The sequence below is a fragment of the Lepidochelys kempii genome, chromosome 13, assembly GCF_965140285.1.
Source record: "Lepidochelys kempii isolate rLepKem1 chromosome 13, rLepKem1.hap1, whole genome shotgun sequence".
NCBI classification, from domain to species: Eukaryota; Metazoa; Chordata; order Testudines; family Cheloniidae; genus Lepidochelys; species Lepidochelys kempii.
Window position 1 is genome coordinate 33,842,171 of NC_136392.1, and position 22,284 is coordinate 33,864,454.

Below are 22,284 nucleotides of genomic sequence, written 5' to 3' on the forward strand. Positions count from 1 at the left end.
CCTGATATAGAGTCACAGAATCATAGGACTGGAAGGGAGCTCGAGAGGTCGTCTAGTCCAGTCCCCTGCACTCATGGCAGGACTAAGTATTATCTAGACCCATCCCTGACAGGGGTTTGTCCATCCTGCTCTTAAAAGTCTCCAGTGATGGTGATTCCACAACCTCCCTAGACAATTTATTCCAGTGCTTAACCACCCTGACAGTTAGGAAGTTTTTCCTAATGTCCAACCTGAACCTCCCTTGCTGCAATCTAAGTCCATTGCTTCTCGTCCTGGCCTCAGAGGCTAAGAATTTTCTCCATCCTCCATGTAACAACCTTTTATGTACTTGAATGATTATTAGTTAAGGTATATAAACACACCCCTGAGTGGCGTAGTTAAGCCAGTCTGAGTCCTCGTGCAGACACTGCTAGGCCGAGGAAAGAATTCTTCCGTCAACAGAGCTCCCACCTCTCAGGGTTGGCGCAGGTAATGTCTACACCGAAGAACTTCAGCAGCACAGCTACAGCACTGCAAATGTGCCACTGTGACATTCCAAGTGCAGACAAGCTCTAAGCCTCCCATCACCTCTCGGCAGTGGGAATATTATTATCACCTTCATCCTCATTTTTCAAGGGTAAACTGAGGCACACAGGGCCAGATATTTTGCAGGTATTTAGGCACCTCATGGTGTTTTCTAAAGCACCTAGGCACCTAATTGTCATTGAAATGCTTTTGAAATTCCCACTAGGTGCCTAAATATCTTTATAAACTGGGCCTGAAGTGACCTATTAAGGTAACACCGTGACTCTGTGCTGGAGATGAGAATTGACCCCAGAATCCATGATCTCCAATACACTGCACTCTTTACAAGATCAGTTTTTTTTCCCTGCTTGTGACTCAAATAGTTAAGGTCACTGGATGTCCATAAACACATTAGTTACAGCTTGCAGTTAGGAAAACAATGCAACATGCATCACTCAAAGTTATTGCTGGGAGGCGATACCCGGGAATAGATTCCCAGAGGGACTTAGGTGTTTTGATATTGAGCTTGACAGCACCTAGCTTGTAGGGACCTAGGAAATCACTGGGATCCCCAAAGCCTGGGTTAGGCACCTCAGCTCCCTCTCCATTGAATGAGCAGAGATAGCTGCCTCAGAACAGGATTCACACTAGCCAGCATGCTAGGCGGGGAGCCATCTAACCTAGCCAATGGGAGATGCCAAGGAGGGCGTAGGGGGTGCCTCTGGATCAAGTGAAGTCCACTCTCTGTCTGAGGGGAGAAAGGAGTAGAGGAGGAACGCCCCCCACCACCACCACCTCTGGGTTGGGTGTCCTAGCCAGAGGCCTATGGGATATTCTGCTGTAGGTTTCCCTCTGACTCTCTTGTTGAAGCTGTTCCACGGGCAGCTTGGAACAGCTCAGCCGTGCCCCGGCTGCGACTAGCAGTGCTACTATATGGCTATACTGCTCTTTGTACTCCCACGAGGGGAGCCACACTCCCAGCTCAGATGGCAGATCTACCCAATGAGAATAACTTAGTCCAGGTGAGATCATGTACCAACAGGCCTTAATGGGGCCAGGATTTCACTCAGGATTCCCAGATGATACGTTCATAGACACATTAGAAAAAGAGAGAGAGAGAGATTGGCTAGATGACAGATATATTTATTAATTTAAATTTATAATTGCAAATGACTTTTACAATAGTTAAAACATCTGCTTGCATACATAACTGTTTAAACTATGCAATATGGTATAATAATGGAGGAGAAGAGGATGGTCCAGCAGGGAGGTGTTCAGATATCATGGGTGTAGTACAAGACCCTGGATGGACTGAGAGAGAGAGAGTCACTATCTGTGAAAGGATAGTGGATAGATTATAGTGGCAAACAATAGACTGACAGACAATCGAATAGAAACAAGGCCACATTATTTTAAAGAAATTTAGGAACTCATGGGATTTCCAAATGCACCTAGGCATCTAACACTAAGGATTTGTCTTCACTATGGGGCTAAATTGGCGGTGCTGTGATTGATGCAGCGGTGTTGATTTAGCGGGTCTGGTGAAGATGCAATAAGTCGCTGGGAAAACGCTCTCCCGTCAACTTCAGTATATGACCTCAATGAGAGGCGGAAGCTATGTCGATAAGAGAGCCTCTCCCACCAACATAGAGCAGGGTAGACACTGCGGCGAGTGTCTATGTCGACTTAACTATGTCGACTTAAGTTACGCAAGTTACGTAACATACATCAACTTACCCTGTACAGTAGACAAGGCCTAATTAAAATCTATGACTTTTAGGCACTGAAGTGCTTTTGAATACCCCACTATTTGCCTAAATACCTTTAAAGATATGTCCCTTGGACACTATAGAAAACAGGTTAGAAAGAGAGAGTGGGGGGGGGCAAGAGGGGATGTTTGCTTGGTGATAGATAGATAGATAGATAGATAGATAGATAGATAGATAGATAGATAGATAGATTAGATTTATCCGGCATATGACAGAGAGTGAGAGAGAGAGAGAGAAAGCCTATAGTAAAGTTAGTTAAGTTAAAAGGAATGAAACATATTGACTTAGAGGAATACTTATTTAACATCACACACACACACGCACTCCCTGCCATACTCAGCTTCACCTTCCCCTCTATTACCAACCCCTGTTAGGAATGTTCCCAGCCTTGGGCAGCAGTACACACCTTCCCATCACTGCTTTCCTCAGAGCTTCTTTAACCTCCTTGTTCCTCAGGCAGTATATAATGGGGTTGAGCATGGGCGTCACCACCGTGTAGAATATGGACACCAGCTTGTTGAAGTTGACTGAGTCTTTGGAGTAGCTGGACGTCGGCCGCACATACATGAACATCAGGGTGCCAAAGAAGATGGTCACCACAGCCAAGTGGGAGCCGCAGGTAGAGAAAGCTTTCTGGCGCCCCGGGGCCGAAGGGATCTGCAGGATCGTCACGATGATGAGAACGTATGAGACCACGATTAGAAGGAAGGAGCTGACGATGACGCTGGTGGCCACAATGAAATTGACTGTCTCGGCCTTGCGGGGGTCCCTGCAGGACAGTTTCAGCAAGGGTGGGGCATCGCAGAAGAAATGGTTGATCTCATTGGGCCCACAGAATGGCAGCTTGCAGAGGGAGACCAGAGGTGGAACATTGACAACAAAGGCACCTATCCAAGAGCATATGGCCAGACGAACACAAACCCTGTTGTTCATGAGGATCGGGTAGCGCAGCGGGTTGCAGATGGCTAAGTAGCGATCATAGGCCATGATGGCCAGGATGAAGCACTCAGCTGTACCCAAGGTGATGAGAAAGTACAGCTGGGCGAGGCAACCGGCATATGAGATGGACCTGTCTGTGGCCAGGAAGACCTGCAGCATCTTGGGAACAATGTTGGAGGTGTACCAGATCTCCAGGAAGGAGAAGTTGCTGAGGAAGAAGTACATGGGGGTGTGGAGGCGGAGGTCGAGACGTACTATTGTGATGATGACAATATGACCAGACAAGGTCATGAGGTAGATGATCAAGCCCACAAAAAAGAGCAAGAGCTGCAGCTTCTGGAGGCTTGGGAAGCCCAGGATGATGAAGTGGGTTACAATTGTTGTGTTCCAAACCTCCATAGCCACATAGTGTCAGATCTGTGGGGTTAATACAAAGAAAAATACACCATGTCTTACTAGAATTAAACACATGATTAATTAAAGTGGCAGGAAATTGGGGTGGATAGAGAGAGAGAGAGGGGAGGAGGAGGAAGAGGAAGAGAGCCTTATAAGCCCTTGTATTAGAGGCCTGGTATGAGCTAGGACCTGCTTACAGAATTTGGCAAGAATAGGGCTGATATTGCAGAAATACATATTTCTAAGAAGTCCTAAGCACAGAGTACTTACACAAACACATTCCAATATTAAGTGGTTCCAGAACATTCTGATATCAAGGATGGTACAAAAACATTCCCCCAGGAACACAATGACCCCTCCTAAAAGACAAGGTCAGGATAAAGTATCTAATAAAAATGTTTTAATTGAACCAACATGTATAAGGTGATGAGTAATAACTAGCCAGGTCAGGGGGCAGTAACTAATCTATTGTTTTGTCCAGCCGAGGGGGGAATGGAAAGTTCCTCCATTCACTGAGCTGTGTCCATTGTCATGGGCATACATATCTTAGTATCCTCGTACAGTCTGCCAGGTGCTATTACTGTGCTTTGGAGACAATAAACCTGGCCTGGTGCTTTCATACCTTAACGAATCTTGTGGTCATTGTGCGGTTCACTAGACGTATGCTCTGCCAGCTGTCTGTGCATAGCTGGGGCAGCACACAAAAACCCCCCCACACACACAGCCAAACATCTAACAACAGAGAGAGAGAAAGAAAGAGATGGGGGCGGGGGCATGTAGCTAGCTAGATAGATAGATTTGAAGCATTACACTCTTTCAGTTAGGTAATGGAAAGAATGGATATCATTCTTTATAATGATTCTTTATAATGAGTACTTAGATAGACAGATTGCTGCAAACTTAATTTTGTATAAGACTAGAATTGGGCTTTTAACCACAACAGTGGTGATCTCATTTACTTCAGTGAAGCTATTCCTGATTTATAACAGTGTAAATAAGAGCAGATTCATGTGCTCTGAATGATTGATAACAATCATATGAAGAACAATTCTGAATAACAAATCTACTCAAGAACATAGTTATCTGCTTGGAAAATAGGTTAAATTCTCTAAGGCATAAACTTTCCCTCAGGTATATCAGATAAATCTGGAGGAACACTATCCATTTCAGTGGAATTACTCCTACACTGGTTTGACTGTGGCTAGAATCTGATCCCACATCTTTCCCTGAAGTCCAGACTCTTTCTCTCACAGTACGTTTGAACTTGAGTAACCCATTGATTGCAGCTGAACTATTCACAGATGTCGGTACTACGGCAATGTGACTGAGTGCTGAACCCCTTCAGCTGTATACCCCTGTAATTCTATTGAAATCCCCAGTGCAAAACTGCAATAGTGGAGTGCTGGATCAAGTCCTTTGTGACAGAGTTGGGATTGAGAACGTTTGTATTTGGAGATTTCGTTTTCAGACACTTCTAATTTATGGGAAATCACAGTAAATATCTTTTTGTTATATCTTCTAACATTACATCCAACCATGTACAGTTCAGTTCTGCTTAGACACTGCAAAGGGGGAGAAAAATGCTAATAAAATCCTGATCAGGAATTCAGGAATGCTTCATAGGATTGATTCCATTTTAATTACTCTGGTTTACTTTGGGAATGTTGAAGGAAACTCTCAATGAGATTTCAGAGTAGCAGCCATGTTAGTCTGTATCCAGGGGTGCAAGTAAGTTAGAGGACTTACCGTTATGCTGGAGTCCTGAGCAGGGGGCGTGGCCTCGACCGGAAGAGGCGTGGCCTTAAATCCCTGGGCCCTTTAAATCTTGATTTAAAGGGCCAGGGCTCCAGATGTGGTAGCGGCAGCTGGGAGCCCGGGGACCTTTAAATCACCCCTGAGCTACCAGCGGCAGAGGGGGCTGGGAGCCCCAGGGCTCAGGGGCGATTTAAAGGGCCCAGGGCTCCAGCTGCCGCTACCACAGTGGAGCCCTGGGCCCTTTAAATCACTGAGGAGCCCTGGGGGCTCCCGGCTGCCACCGCTACCCCGGGGCTCCGGGCTCTGGCAGAGCTTTAAAGGGCCTGGGGCTCCGCTGTGGTAGCAGCTGCCAGAGCCCCAAGCCCTTTAAATCCCTGCCTAAGCCCTGCTGCCCGAGCCCTGGGGTGGGGTGGGGGGCTCTGGCGGGGATTTAAAGGGACCTGGGGCTCCAGCCACTGCTACCGCCCCGGCACTTTAAATGCCCGCCGGAGCCCCACCGCTGCTACCCCAGGGCTTTGGCAGCAGGGCTCTGGCAGGGATTTAAAGGGCCGGGGCAGTAGCGGTGGCTGGAGCTCCGGGGCCCTTTAAATCCCCACCGCAGCCCCGCCGCTGCTACCCCAGGGCTTTAAATTGCCCTCTCGGAAAGCTGGTCCTGGTATGGCACACCGGCTCTTACCGGTACGCCGTACCAGGGTGTACCGGCTTACTTTCACCTCTGTCTGTATCCGCAAAAAGAAAAGGAGTACTTATGGCACCTTAGAGACTAACAAATTTATTTGAGCATAAGCTTTTGTGAGCTACAGCTCACTTCATTGGATTCATGTAGTGGAAAATACAGTGGGGAGATTTTATATATACAGAGAACATGAAACAATGGGTGTTACCATACACACTATAATGAGAGAGATCAGGTAAGGTGAGCTTTTACCAGCAGGAGAGAAAAAAAAAACTTTTGTAATGATAATCAAGGTGGGCCATTTCCAGCAGTTAACAAGAACTTGTGAGGAACAGTAGGGGGGGCAGGGAAATAAACATGGAGAAATAGTTTTACTTTGTGTAATAACACATCCACTCCCAGTCTTTATTCAAGCCTAATTTAATGGTGTCCAGTTTGCAAATTAATTCCAATTCAGCAGTCTCTCCTTGGAGTCTGTTTTTGAAGCTTTTTCTCCTGCTGGTAATAGCTCACCTTACCTGATCACTCTCATTACAATGTGTATGGTAACACTCATTGTTTCATGTTCTCTGTGTATATAAGATCTCCCCACTGTATTTTCCACTACATGCATCTGATGAAGTGAGCTGTAGCTCACGAAAGCTTATGCTCAAATAAGTTTGTTAGTCTCTAAGGTGCCACAAGTACTCCTTTTCTTTCAATGAGATTTCGGTGCCTAACTCACTGAAACAGCTTCAAAAATCCCAACCTTCATTGGCTGAAGGCAAATTTTTTTAAAGTATTTAGGTACCTAGTGGGATTTTTAAAAAACACCTTGGTGTCTAGCACCTGTCCTCGATGCCTTTGAAAATTAGGTCCCTAAATACCTTTTAAAAAGTAGCTATAAGTCTTTATAGAGAGATAAAACACACATTGCACCACAGTTTAGATGAAACAGAACTAGAAATATCAAAAAGCAGAGTTGCTAATTTAAATACCCAGGCACGCCTTTTGTAGGCGTTGTGCAGATTTCCTTTGAGGATGAGGACCGATGGGCTGAATATGGAGTGATCCCTTTATGAAAAGTGTTCCCCCATAGGTGATGTGGTGGTTTTGTCTGTTATCATTTTCCTGTGTGACTTCATTCAAGAGCTAGCGATTGCCTGGTTTCACCCACATAGTTTTTTTTTGGGACATTTGATGCACCAGAGGAGTACACCTCATGTTATGATAGGCATGTGTAGGACCCATGGATCTTGAAAGATGTATTGTGTGGGCTGTTGAGCCTAGGAACCTACATTCATAACTCTCCTTCACACTAAAAGCCATGGGATGAACAGAGACACTGGCTTTATGGCTCTTTACAACAATTTGTAGCACACCCCACTGCCTGCTACCCATTAATTGCCCTCTTTGGTTCAATTGGTCTCGTAAAGCTTGTGTGAATGCCTTATGTTTAACAATCTGTCCCACCTTGTATTTAGCTTGGAAACTCTAGTTACCTTCTCCAGACCTGAGGAAGAAGTCTGTAAAGCTCGAAAGCATGTCCTTTCCACCAAAAGAAGTTGGTCCAACCTCACCCACCTTCTGTCTCTCTAGAAGGTCTTTGACTTGCTCCAATATCAATATTCTTTAAAGCCTGGTCTACACAAAATTATAGGGCTAGTATAAGTATGTTGATTAGAAGTCTATTTTTTAACTAATACAGTCATAGGTGAACAGCCCCTAATATGGGTGCAGCTATACCAGAATAATGTTGATTGATACCAGTAAATCTTATTCCCCTTCCTGCATGGCTATAGTAGGTATACATACTATATATGTCATAAATATAAAGCAAAGGGTAAAGCCCTTTAAAATCCCTCCTGGCCAGAGGAAAAATCCTCTCACTTGTAAAGGGTTAAGAAGCTAGGATAACCTTGCTGGCACCTGATCAAAATGACCAATGAGGAGACAAGATACTTTCAAAAGCTGGGGGGAGGGAAAAACAGAGAGTCTGTCTGTGTGATGCTTTTGCCGGGGACAGAACAGGAATGGAGTCTTAGAACTTAGTAAGTAATCTAGCTAGATATGCGTTAGATTATGATTTCTTTAAATGGCTGAGAAATTAAGCTGTGCTGAAATAGAATGGATATTCCTGTCTGTGTGTCTTTTTGTAACTTAAGGTTTTGCCTGAGGGATTCTCTATGTTTTGAATCTAATTACCCTGTAAGGTATTTACCGTCCTGATTTTACAGAGGTGATTTTTTTTTATTGTTACTTCTTTTTTACTGTTACTTCTATTAAAATTCTTCTTTTCAAGACCTGAATGGTTTTTTTTCATTGTTCTAAGATCCAAGGGTTTGGGTCTGTGGTCACCTATGCAAATTGGTGAGGATTTTTTACCAAACCTTCCCCAGGAAGTGGGGTGCAAGGGTTGGGAGGATTTTGGGGGGAAAGACATTTCCAAACAATGCTTTCCTAATCAAATAAACCCAGATAAACATTTGGTGGTGGCAGTGGAAGTCCAAGGGCAAAGGGTAAAATAGTTTGTACCTTGCGTAAGTTTTAACCTAAGCTGGTAAAAGTAAGCTTACGAGGTTTTCATGCAGGTCCCCACATCTGTACCCTAGAGTTAAGAGTGGGGAAGGAACCATGACAGTATGCAATAATGGTGTAAGCACATTTATACTGCTATAACTGCATCCACACTTGGAGTTGAACTGCTCTAATTATACCGGTGTAGACAAAGTCTAATTTTGCCATTCAAATCAAAAGGAAACTGTCCATTTACTTCAATGGCCACTGGATTGAACCAAAGAAGAAGGCATCTAAGAAATAAGGTCCAGTGAACACTTACGCTTTCCACAATTTCTACAAATCAGCTATCTTGCTGCAGTGTGCTCTGTCTCCCAAAGATGCACCTAAATAATAAATAAATAATAATTCAAAGACAGTGAGGAGTTTTAACATCAAGAAGCATGTAATAACATCAGGAATTGATCAGAAAGGTTAGGAAAAACTCTTGCATTCTCACAATGGTGAATTTCAGAGAGAATCAATGGACATCACTTTGCCTCACTTAGAATGACAGCATGCAGGCATGATTTAAGTGGAGCAACTGAATACTTACTTTTTCGACAATTTAACAGATCAGATATTTTGAGGCAGTGTTTTATATCTCACAAAGATACACCTATAAAAATAGTTCAGAGCAAGCATTTTCTTCAAGAAACATGCAATATCATCAGTAACAAATTAGACAGTTTAGGGGAAAAAAACATGTATCCACACAACGTTGAATTTCAGAGCTAATTAAGCAGGAGGCTTAAGAGATGATTACAGACCTTGCTACACCTAACTCAAAGTGACAGAAATGGGGAGCATAAAACACTTTTTCTTCTAACTTCCCCTTGGGTCCCTCATCCCTAAAGAACCATCCAATCACCATAGGATGAGCTCACCAAACAGTTAATTAGCTGTAAAACCAGTGGAGAACACAGAGGGGCGGATTCTGAGCTCAGTTGCTCCGTGAAGACCGAGTCCAGTGTCTGCTGAAACCAAAGCTCGTCTGTCCATTTAAATCAATGGGTGTTGGAACAGCCCCAAAATCAAGAATAGCTGTGCTAATCTCACTGTAATTACTCCAGATTTACACAAGTGTGCAAGAGCTCACTAGGGCTTGGGGGATGGCAACTAAGGGCCAGATTTTTTTCTCACTTACAGTGATTCAATATCACTATTGACCTTAGTGGAGAAGCTCCTGATTTACAATGGGGTGAGTGAGAGGGGAATGAGACATCATGGTATTCTCCTGATAGATTTCTGCCTCCTGGGCTGACTTGTGGACCTTTTCCCACAGTCAAACAAACCATCTTGGAGTAGGAAACCTGTGCAGAGACTGGTGGGATATCATCTCAGATACCCTGATACTTTCACAGAGTTTAGAGATTTCTCTTCCCCCCGAGGATGATGTATGAGGTAATGGGAATGAAGGCAGAGGTGGGATCTGTCCTTGTGTGAAGGGGCATGTTAGTGGATGTGAGCATGGAGACCTTCCATCCAATAAACTTACCAATACACTACAGCTTAGTTCCAATGTATGTATTATGTTCCTAAAAGCTCATGCTTCAGGGTTTCAGCCAGCCATCTGCAGGGGTCAGGAAGGGATTTTATTTTGAGTCTCCTTCCTTTGAAACATCAGGGATGGCCAAGGGCTGGAGATGGGACATTGGATGGAGAAAGCCAGGGCTCTGAGATCGCACCGAGTATTCTCTCGCTCAGGTGCTGGGCTGGCTGGTTCTTGCTCACATGCTCTGGGTCTAACTTTTGGCTTTTGACACAGTCCCACATGATATTCTCATAAGTAATCTTGAGAAAGGTGGTCTTGGGATAGATAAGTGGATAGATAATTGGTTAAAAAACTGTAAACAAAGAGAAGCTATTAATGGAATTGTGTCAGATTGGAGGGAGGTCTCAAGTGGGGTTCCACAGGGATCTGTTCTGTGTCCGGTGTTCTTTACCATCTTTATTAATGACCAGGATGTAGGAATAGAGAATATACTGATCAAATTTGCATATGACACAAAGCTGGTGGGGAAGGGTGCAAACACTTTGGAGGATAGAGCTAAAATTCAGAGGGATCTTGGTAAATTGTAGAACTGGCCTCTAGACAACAAAATGAAATTTAACAAAGACAAGTGTAAGGTGCTGCACTTAGGGAAGAAAAAAACAAATGCCCAAATACAGACTGGGGGGTAACTGGCTTGGCAGCAGCACTGCTGAGAAGGATCTAAGAGCTGTGGTGCATCACAACCTCAAAACAAGTCAGCACTGTGATGCTGTTCCAGAAAAAGGAAATGCAATTTTGGGTTGCATGAACAGAGTCCTAGCATGCAAGTTATGGGAGGTGATAGTACCGCTCTACTTGGTGCTGGCTAGGCCTCAGCTGGAGCACTCTGCCCAGGTTTGGTCACAAATGTAGAGAAAGGATGGAGAGAAACTGGAAAGGATACAGAGGTGAGTGACAAAGCTGATCAAAGGGATGGAATGCAGCCATATGAGCAAAGGCTGAAGGAACTGTATGTTTAGTTTGGAAAAGAGGAGAGTAAGGGTGGACATGATAGCAGTCTTCAAATACTTGCAAGGCTGCCATAAAAAGATGGAGAAAAGTTGTTCTCTCTTGATACAGAGGGCAGGACAAGCGGCAACGGGTTCAAACGACAGCACAGCAGATTTAGATTAAATCTCAGGAAAAATTTCCGAACTGTAAGAACAGGAGGACAATGGAACAGACGCCGAGGGAGGTCATGGAAGCTCCTTCACTGGAGGTTTTCAAAAGAATGCTGGACAGCTGCCTGTCTTGGATTGTTTAGAGACAACAAATCCTGCATCTTGATTTTGTGGATATGTCTACACTGCAATAAAAGACTTGTGACAAGTCTGCAGCTGGCTCAGGTGAGCTGGCTCAGGCCCCTAGAGCTCAGGCTGCAGGGCAATGAAATAGTGGTGTAGCTGTTAGGGTGAGGGATGGAGCCAGGGCTGTGAGACCCACATGACTGGGGAGGGGAAAGGGGCAGATACACTGTATAAGGAACAATATGCGGAAGCAAAGGGGAAAAGATAGGAAGAAGCAGCTATACTGTATAAGGGGTGGCTATACTGTATAATGGGCACGAGGGGTCAGCAGAGGGTGGGGATGGGAAAGGGGCGGCTATACTGTTTAATGGGCACTAGGGGGAAGCAGAGGGTGGAGATGGGGAAGGAATGGCCATACTGTATAATGGGCACTCAGGGCATCAGAGGGTGGGGTTGGGAAGGGGTGACTATACTGTATAATGAACATCAGGGGGAGGCAGCAGAGGGTGGGGGTGCTCCTCTAATTTCACCTTGCAATATTTCCCTAAGAACAGTGTTATCATAGTTTCATTATTTCAGCATTACCACCCATGTTTTCAGCCACTGCTCTTTGGTCAAAATGATTCTATTCAGTTCAATGGAGCTACATCAGACTGCATTAGCCAGCTCACTATGATTAACATCTAATTAATGCCCAGGAGGCTTTGAGTCTGAAAGTCTCAGGAGCTGGTCATATATTTTCACATCAGCCACCCATAGAGGCTACTTATCCCTTGAGTGCCTCACTTTCCTGTGGGAGGAAGGTGGAGATGGAGGAGGGACAGTCAAGGGATGATCACAAACGGTGTCAAGGAATTGAATCCTTCAGTTCCTGCCATTGTTAGCACAGAGCAGTGTAAATCGCTGTTGGCAGAGGCGATGACCAGCCTCAGAACAGCTAAGAGTAGTTACTATCAAGAGAATTAATTATTCCAAAAGCTTAGCCATTCACTACTGTGAATGAAAAATCTCCCGGTGTATTTTGCTGAGCTGTTTGCCCTGCATTTGTGAGTGTGGCCAGGGCAAGAGACATTCCTGGACCTGGCATGGTCCCTGGTCATTGGCCCAATGTTCACATAGGTCCTGGTGCTGAGGCCTCATTGACTCCAATGGGAGCTGCAGCTGATAAACTGGAGAAGAAGGGCATGAATAATTCCCTGGGGGGAGCAGAACCTTTCCCTTCCCACGGTACTCCCGAGACATTTCATGTGGAGCAACAAAGATGATGCAATGTCCTTTAGCTGTTGCCAGTCAACATTTAGCTGCTGAGTTGCTGTACTTTGTGTCTCTAAAAAATAGCAGATAATCCCCTCCCTGCTCTTCTGGGCCTATTTGGCATCCAGAGATTGTGTCCGTTTGTCTTTGAAATGACCATATCTGTAATTGCTTCACCCTAAACACTACAATCATGTCTCACTGGTGTGGTTAATATTGCCTTGGGTTCCATCACACAGGACCACAAAGTGCTTTAGCAATGCATCAAACTGAATGTGAAATAGAAATGTACTTAGTGGTCTCTGGAACCAAGCCCTGAAATGCAGCTACCTCTTACAGGCAAAGATAGGATTGCCAATTTGGGTTGGACATATTCCTGGAGGTTTCACCCCATGGCAAGATCTTTAAATTAAAGGAGGGCAACAAAAATTATCAGGAGGTTGGGGCACATGACTTACAAGGAGAGGCGGAGGGAACTGGACTTATTTGGTCTGCAGAAAAGAGTGAGGGGGGATTTGATAGCAGCCTTCAAATACCTGAAGGGGGGATTCCAAAGAGGATGGAGCTTGGCTGCTCTTAGTGGTGCAGATGACAGAAAAAGGAGCAGTGGTCTCAAGTTGCAGTGGGGGAGGTGTAGGTTGGATATTAGGAAACACTGTTGCACTAGGAGGGTGGTGAAGCACTGGAATGGGTTACCTAGGGAGGTGGTGGAATCTCCTTCCTTAGAGGTTTTTAAGGCCTGGCTTGACAAAGCCCTGGCTGGATTGATTTAGTTGGGATTGGTCCTGCTTTGAGCAGGGGATTGGACTAGAGGACCTCCTGAGGTCTCTTCCAATGCTAATATTCTATGATTCTATGATTAATCTTTAATTCCTGGAGACTCCAGGACAATGCTGGAGGGTTGGCAACCCTCGGCAAACCAACACAACACTATTAAAAAGATGATGAAGGCAGGAAGGTGAGAATACCTGATGCAAAGTGGGAACTCTGTCTACGTCTACACTGAACACGCGTGGCTGGCCCAACTCAGCTGACTCAGGCTTGTGGAGTTTAGACTAGGGAGCTGTAAAATTTCTGTGTAGACGTTCGGGTTCTGGGATGTCTACAAATTGAGAGGGTCCCAGAGCCCAGGCTCCAACCCCAGCCCCAGCCCAAACCTACATCACAGTTTTTAGCCCCCCCCCAAGCCAGGCCCCAAGAGCCTGAGTCAGCTGACCCAGGCCAGCTGTGATTATTCTGCAGGGCTTTTATTCCAGTGTAGACATACCGTGTGTGTACATTGGCACACGCACATATGCACCACTGCAGCCCCCTGCTGGAAGAAACTGTTACAAAATATTGCCACTAGCCAGTGCACACCACTACACCTGTGAACAGCACAACAGAAAACTTGGTGGCAATAGATGGTTTTGCATTATGGTATCGCATCTAAGCCATATAACTTCCACCAGAAATAGCACTGTGACAGCATGGACCAGTGTGTTCCAAACTGAACCCTCTGCCCCCGTTCCCTACAGTGCTGCACTGCCTGGAATGGTGCTGGGCACTGACTTCAGCATGCCCCAAGACAGGAGAGTGCCCCCAACTAAGCCCCCACCCCACTCCCTTCACCTCAGAATCCCCTGACACAGCCCAGGGCGTGGGATTACCACTGACTCCAGAGGAGAGCTCCACCGAACCACACAAATGCTCCAAACTCTGCAGAGCCCCCAGCCGCCTCACTAGGTGGGCATGGACCCCACTTCCTGTAGCGCAGCACCCCCTGGTGGCACACGGGATCATCTGGGGCCAATGCTAACTCTAACGGTGGAGTAGGTCCTGGATTTGCAAAGGTTTGTAGGCCGCTGACTTCCATTTAAATCAATGGAAATTTTAGGGACTTAGGGACTTTTGAAACCCATACTATGAATCTATCGTCTTCTTTAGGCCCTTAGAGCAGTGGTCCCCAACCTTTCTTGTGGGAATAGCATATTGCTATTCCCAGAAGACTGTGGCAGGCGACGGACACCCCATCACCGAAATGCCACCGCCAAAAGGCAGCAGCGGCAAGAAGAGTCACCACCAAAATGCTGCTGAGGAACGGCGGCGGGGTGTCCTGCGGGCGCACAAAAATGCCCCGGCAGGCGCCTTGGCAGGCACTGTGTTGGGGACCCCTGCCTTAGAATGTGATATCAAAAGCACCTATTTGATTTAGGAGCAAAAGTCTCATTGGCTTGTGTTCCAATATGTCTTTGGCTCTATTGAAAACCCTACCCTAAAATCCATATTTAGACCTCTGGGCTAAGACTTTCATTGGAGCCTAGAGGAGTTAGCTGTCCAATGGAGTATGGATGCCCAACTTCATTAGACCCCTTTGAAAATCACAGCCCAAAATAATTGCCCTGATTTTCAGAGGTGCTGAACCCCCAACAGCTCTCACTGATTTAATGGCAGCCCTCAGAGACATGCATCTCCTCTGAAAATCAGAACTATCCCATGCCATGACTTCAGGAGGTCTGACTCTCTCCCATACACTCCCTTGCCTTTGGTGGCGGTACCCTGCGTTTATACCATTGGAACTAGGGGAAGAATTAATTTGGCTCAGTTACGTCTGTCTGATATGTTCAAAGGAGACTTAAGCAACCAACTTCCCCTGAAATTAAGTGGAATTTGGGCACCTAACTCCCTTAGTCTTCTTTCAAAAACCCACCCTTTCTTCTCAGTTACACCAGTGAACATCCATAGGCGCAACTCTGACTGAAGCTCCGGGGTCAGCTGTGCATAGCTCTCAAAATGGGTAGCCCTCCTCATCATGAAACACTATCCCCAGGCCCAGTCATGCCAGCTCTGCAAAAAGATCCTCTCCCCCCAATCCATGTTGGTTTCCTGTGCCCAGCAATGGTGCTGAACACTGTGTAGGTGACCCAGGAACTGGTCCACTTGTTCCAACAGCATTGGTCAGTCCATGCTGGCTGACAGCAATTCAAAAATGGTGCAAGCTCATCCAGAAAGGAAAAATGGGACAGAGACAGTGGGGGTAGGGGGGAATGGAATGCACCTGACTTCCCACAGTTCACAGCAAATGCAGTTCCACGATGCACGTGGATCAGCAGCAAAGCAAAAGACCATGGGATACCCTTGGAAAATGCTACACCCTCAGTTTAGGGCAAACTGCTGCCATGTGTTCTCACAATGTAGATTGAAAATGGAACAGGTGTCCATGTGCATGCTACTGGGGCAACTCGTATTTCGTGTATTACCTGAAGCTCATCAAAAAGCTTTGGATTAACACCTCCCCCATGGTGTAGACACACTTTCAGTCTGGGTGGCCAAGGTCACGATTTGGTTCCGACTCCTGTCTCTGTCTAGAAGAGGGTTCATCAGAGATAATCAAAGGGAATGGAGCAGATGCTGAGTTCAGATACACTGGTGTCAATCTAGAGTGACCATATCCCTTTAGTTGGGCCCGGAGTCTGATCGTCTTATTCAGATAGAATCAGAGAATATCAGGGTTGGAAGGGACCTCAGGAGGTCATCTAGTTCAACCCCCTGCTCAAAGCAGGACCAATCCCCGATTAAATCATCCCAGCCAGGGCTTTGTCAAGCCTGACCTTAAAAACTTCTAAGGAAGGAGATTCCACCACCTCCCTAGGTAACGCATTCCAGTGTTCCACCACCCTCCCATGAAAAAGATTTTCCTAATATCCAACCTAAATCTCCCCCACTGCAACTTGAGACCATTACTCCTTGTTCTGTCATCTGCTTCCACTGAGAACAGTCTAGATCCATCCTCTTTAGAACCACCTTTCAGGTAGTTGAAAGCAGCTATCAAATCCCCCCTCATTCTTCTCTTCTGCAGACTAAACATCCCCAGTTCCCTCAGCCTCTCCTCATAAGTCATGTGTTCCAGTCCCTTAATCACTTTTCTTGCCCTCCGCTGGACTCTTTCCAATTTTTCCACATCCTTCTTGTAGTGTGGGGCCCAAAACTGGACACAGTACTCCAGATGAGGCCTCACCAGTGTCGAATAGAGGGGAATGATCACATCCCTCGATCTGCTGGCAATGCCCCTACTTATACATCCCAAAATGCCATTGGCCTTCTTGGCAACAAGGGCACACTGTTGACACATATCCAACTTCTCGTCCACTGTAACCCCTAGAACCTTTTCTGCAGAACTGCTGCCGAGCCATTTGGTCCCTAGTCCGTAGCGGTGCATGGGATTCTTCCGTCCTAAGTGCAGGACTCTGCATTTGTCCTTGTTGAACCTCAGATTTCTATTGGCCCAATCCTCTCATTTGTCTTGGTCCCTCTGTATCCTATCCCTACCCTCCAGCATATCTACCTCTCCTCCCAGTTTAGTGTCATCTGCAAACTTGCTGAGGGTGCAATCCACACTATCCTCCAGATCATTAATGAAGACACTGACCAAAACCGGCCCGAGGACCGACGCTTGGGGCACTCCACTTGATACTGGCTGCCAACTAGACATGGAGCCATTGATCACTACCCATTGAGCCCGACAATCTAGCCAGCTTTCTATCCACCTCATAGTCCATTCATCCAGCCCATACTTCTTTAACTTGCTGGCAAGAATACTGTGGGAGACAGTGTCAAAAGCTTTGCTAAAGTCAAGGAACAATACGTCCACTGCTTTCCCTTCATCCACAGAACCAGTTACTCATCATAGAAGGCAATTAGATTAGTCAGGCATGACTTGCCCTTGGTGAATCCATGCTGACTGTTCCTGATCACTTTCCTCTCCTCTAAGTGTTTCAGAATTGATTCCTTGAGGACCTGCTCCATGATTTTTCCAGGGACTGAGGTGAGGCTGAATGGCCTGTAGTTCCCAGGATCCTCCTTCTTCCCTTTTTTAAAGATGGGCACTACATTAGCCTTTTTCCAGTCGTCCGGGACTTCCCCCGATCGCCATGAGTTTTCAAAGATAATGGCCAATGGCTCTGCAATCACATCCGCCAACTCCTTTAGCACTGTTGGATGCAGTGCATCCGGCCCCATGGACTTGTGCACGTCCAGCTTTTCTAAATAGTCCCGAACCACTTCTTTCTCCACAGAGGGCTGGTCACCTCCTCCCCATGCTGTGCTGCCCAGTGCAGTAGTCTGGGAGCTGACCTTGTTCGTGAAGGCAGAGGCAAAAAAAGCAATGAGTACATTAGCTTTTTCCACATCCTCTGTCACTAGGTTGCCGCCCTCATTCAGTAAGGGGCCCACACTTTCCTTGACTTTCTTCTTGCTAACATACCTGAAGAAACCCTTCTGGTTACTCTTAACATCTCTTGCTAGCTGCAACTCCAGGTGTGATTTGGCCTTCCTGATTTCACTCCTGCATCTCCGAGCAATATTTTTATACTCATCCCTGGTCATTTGTCCAATCTTCCACTTCTTGTAAGCTTCTTTTTTGTATTTAAGAGCAGCAAGGATTTCACTGTTAAGCCAAGCTGGTCGCCTGCCATATTTACTATTCTTTCTACACAACGGGATGGTTTGTCCCTGTAACCTCAATAAGGATTCTTTAAAATACAGCCAGCTCTCCTGGACTCCTTTCCCCCTCATGTTATTCTCCCAGGGGATCTTGCCCATCAGTTCCCTGAGGGAGTCAAAATCTGCTTTTCTGAAGTCCAGGGTCCGTATTCTGCTGCTTTCCTTTCTTCCTTGTGTCAGGATCCTGAACTCGACCATCTCATAGTCACTGCCTCCCAGGTTCCCATCCACTTTTGCTTCCCCTACTAATTCTTCCCTGTTTGTGAGCAGCAAATCAAGAAGAGCCCTAGTTGGTTCCTCCAGCACTTGCACCAGGAAATTGTCCCCTACATTTTCCAAAAACTTCCTGGATTGTCTCTGCACTGCTGTATTGCTCTCCCAGCAGATATCAGGGTGATTGAAGTCGCCCATGGGAACCAGGGCGTGCGATCTAGTAACTTCTGCGAGTTGCCGGAAGAAAGCCTCGTCCACCTCATCCCCCTGGTCCGGTGGTCTATAGTAGACTCCCACCACAACATCACCCTTGTTGCTCACACTTCTAAACTTAATCCAGAGACACTCAGGTTTTTCTGCAGTTTCATACTTGAGCTCTGAACACTCATACGGATCTCTTACATACAGTTGAACTTCCCCACCTTTTCTGCCCTGCCTGTCCTTCCTGAACAGCTTACATCCATCCATGATGGTATTCCAGTCATGTGAGTTATCCCACCAAGTCTCTGTTATTCCAACCACATCATAATTCCTTGACTTTGCCAGGACTTCCAGTTCTCCCTGCTTGTTTCCTAGGCTTTGTGCATTTCTGTATAGGACTTGAGATAAGCCGCTGATCGTCCCTCTTTCTCAGTATGAGGCAGGAGCCCTCCCCTCTCACGTGCTCCTGCTCGTGCTTCCTCCCGGTATCCCATTTCCCCACTTACCTCAGGGCTTTGGTTTCTTTCCCCTGTTGAACCTAGTTTAAAGCCCTCCTCACTAGGTTAGCCAGCCTGCTTGCAAAGATGCTCTTCGCTCTCTTCGTTAGGTGGAGCCCGTCTCTGCCTAGCACTCCTTCTTCTTGGAACACCATCCCATGGTCAAAGAATCCAGATAGCATAATCCCTTACTCTGCAAGTAGCACTCCCGGCGGGGTTTGCAATTCACTTTGCATAGGAAAATTGGAATCTGTCCCACTGGAATCAAAGGCATTCCCTGCAGAGCAGTGTGTTACCCAGTGGGAGTAAATGGAGCAGAATCTGGATGCTGACTTCAGGCTTGGCTTTTCTAAGGAAACTAAGGGAGTTTGGTGCTCAGATCCCATTGAATTTCAGTACATTCTTTTCAAAACCCCAGGCCCTTTGTGGCCCTTCCATAGATTTCAAAGGATCATTGTCACCATCATATCAATGACACATGGGTGCCTAACTCCTCATAGGTTCCTTTGACAATGCCAACCTCAAATAATTTACTGTCCTGATTCCAATAGACTTATTTAATTGGGGCCAAACTTTTACTGACATGCAATGGTAAAGTGCAAAGTCCTATTGGAGTCAGTTAGAATACAGGTGGAGTAAGTTACCACCAGACATGAGTAAGCGTGTCACACTCTGACACATTCATCCTCCTCGTACAGTCCCATTGAGATAAATGAGGCTACCACTGGAACAAAACAGTGCTGCTCCTTCTTCTGACTGACCCCAGTGTCACCCCCTGTAGAGCAGTAGCAGATATCCAGGCTTTGAAGATCAACTTTCCATTGGAGTAGAAATCATCAACACAGACCTGGACATGTCCTGAGAGTAGCATACTGCGAATAGAGGACAAGCAAACAGAAGAAGTGTTATGCTTGTACAAAACACATGAGATCGTTTACAGGAGAGAAGGCAACACACTGCATTTATTGAGAAAACAGCAGTTAGCATATGCTTTTCAGTCACACATACACACACCATGCACACTGTCCTGCCAGTCGATGTTATAGTTACCAGTCCGGATCAACCTAGTGGCCAGCTAGGTTGATCAACGGTAGGGAGGAGCCGGGTTCCGTCAGTCATGACATGATGCTCCAGGGACATCTTGGCAGGACGAACCCAAAGTTTTATGGCAAGGCATCCTGTTTATATAGTGATTTTTCTTCTTTGGGACTAATGAGCTTTGCTTCGTTATGCTGTCATTAATTGTTGTTTGATGAGTTCTTGTTTTTTTAAATTGTTTTTTGTTATTTTTTATTACAACTATTTTGTTTATATTGATAGGTGTCTGTTTTATTTTTAGAGTTGTTAATTTGCCCTTTTTTTTACATTTTAATAGGAGAGTGTTGCAGCCTTCTGGCGCCCTTGCCTTTGTTTATGGTTTCTTCCTTGTACATTTGGTTCAGCGATGGCCTTTAAGCTTATTTTTTAACACATACATTTCTTATTTACACACAAAACAGAATTAATTTACACAGAACATTTTGAACAGAAACATTAAATTGCAATGCAAAAGACAGACAATCATTGCATTTTTTTACTTATTTTAACATGCTAAACCTACAACAAATTGGTGACCCTGAAAGGTTTATCACTGTTTTGAAATCAGTTCAGACACAGATTCTGGCTGATGTATCTTTACCAATGGCCCATTAGGCCATTCCTTTCTGCTATTCAAAAAGGGTGGCTGGCAGGATATGATTAAACTATACACCAATATATTTAATACATGCTACATTATTATTTTTATTATTTCTTTTAAATTGTATTAATACAAACATAAAATTTTACTACTACATGTTTCCCTTTTGACCCCTCAAGAACAAGAATTATTGAGTGGGTCATATTTTATAAAATTGTTTCATAGCAATATACTGAGAGACAATTTGAGCTTGTGGTTGTAATTTAACAAACTTTTTTTGTTGTTCAACAGCACATACAACACATTTCTAGCAAGCAAACACAGGACAATATTAACACAACTAATAATGGGTGAAACATAATAGACAATGAACCCTTAGAGATCAGGGACCAGCCTGTAAAAATGCTGTACCAATGATAGCATGTTTTTATTAGCATGTAATATTTGAACGACATGATTTTCTATAGTTCTTTGTGTCTGTTGTAAAAACTGAGTTACCTTTTTTAGTTTATTCCTGTAGCGGAATGACGACTCACTGGTGTGGCACCTCCTACTGGTTGTCTGGGAATTAGCTCTTTTCCAGCATATGGAGCGCCCTCTGCAGGCCGGTGTGTTGCCTGTCGCTGGCACCGTGTCCCTCCCGGACCCCGGTGCCCCTTTCCCTTGGAGTTCTGCCCCAGCAGTACCCCCACTCTGGGTCTCCCCTCAAAGGGGAACTCCCAACCCTCTAAACCCACCTTGCCTCAGTGGCTACTGCCAGTCATCATCCAGCCCCCTTTCCTTGGGGCAGACTGCAGTCTGTAATGGCCACTCATCCCTGGTAAGGGGGTAGAACCTGCTGCCTTTGCCTATACTCAGGCTGCCCCTCTGCAGCCCCAGTACTTTTGGCCGTAAACAAGGCCTGCAGCCTGGGGGTTTACCAGGGTGGAGCTCTCCAGCTCCCTTTGCCCTTCCTCAGCCCTGCTCTGCTTAAGGTACCTCTCTCTCAGACAGCTAGCCCTTCCCACTCCAGGGCTAGAGTAAGAGTCCTTCAGCTTCTGGCCCACAGCCCCGCTGGGCCCCAATTAAGCTGGCACACCTGTGGTCAGCGACTTATTCAGCTTCCCCAGCTGTTCTTAATCCCTTTTACCCAGCCACAGCCCTCTCCAGGGCTGCTTTTAACCCCTTCAGGGCAGGAGCGGAGTGACCACCCTGCTGCAATTCCATACACATGTTTTTAGTAATGTGTCCTTGCTGCATGGTTCTGTGGTGACAGATAGGGATAAGCACACCCATTTTTGAGGGCTCCATTTTTACACCCTTAGGTATCCAATAATTTTTTTTCCAGCTTACTGACCTATAACCTGGGGTAGCCAAAAGGATCCCATGATCAATTTTGGGAGCGGGCTTACTTTTTATATTTTTGTCTTTATAGACTGTTGGTGAACAATTTTAACAATAATTTTACCTAATAACAAATTTGTCTTAACCATGCTGGAAACATATTGCATTTATTTATATTTGTAGATGTTAAACAAGGACCTTTTTTGTTGTTTTAAAAGATGCGTTAATACCCGAACATTTCCGGATATTACCCAAAACATTTTATGTTCAAGTGATGCTAAA

The 22,284-nt window shown here is 45.6% G+C and overlaps 1 protein-coding gene across 2 annotated transcripts; it reads right to left on the reverse strand.

Annotated features, from left to right (window-relative positions):
* Nucleotides 1-2,471: 2,471 nt before the first annotated feature.
* LOC140897019 (olfactory receptor 11L1) lies at nt 2,472-8,922 on the reverse strand. Of its 2 annotated transcripts, none has more exons than XM_073309275.1 (2): nt 8,858-8,922; nt 2,472-3,629 (listed from the first exon to the last, which is right to left on the reverse strand). In XM_073309275.1, exon 2 carries the CDS (start codon nt 3,609-3,611, stop codon nt 2,631-2,633), a length of 981 nt encoding a protein of 326 aa, XP_073165376.1. In that variant the 5' UTR covers nt 3,612-3,629; nt 8,858-8,922; the 3' UTR covers nt 2,472-2,630. The 2 variants fall into 2 exon arrangements, with proteins under 2 accessions (XP_073165376.1, XP_073165375.1); XM_073309274.1 differs by lacking the exon at nt 8,858-8,922 and adding an exon at nt 7,521-7,656.
* Between the last annotated feature and the right edge of the window lie 13,362 nt (nt 8,923-22,284).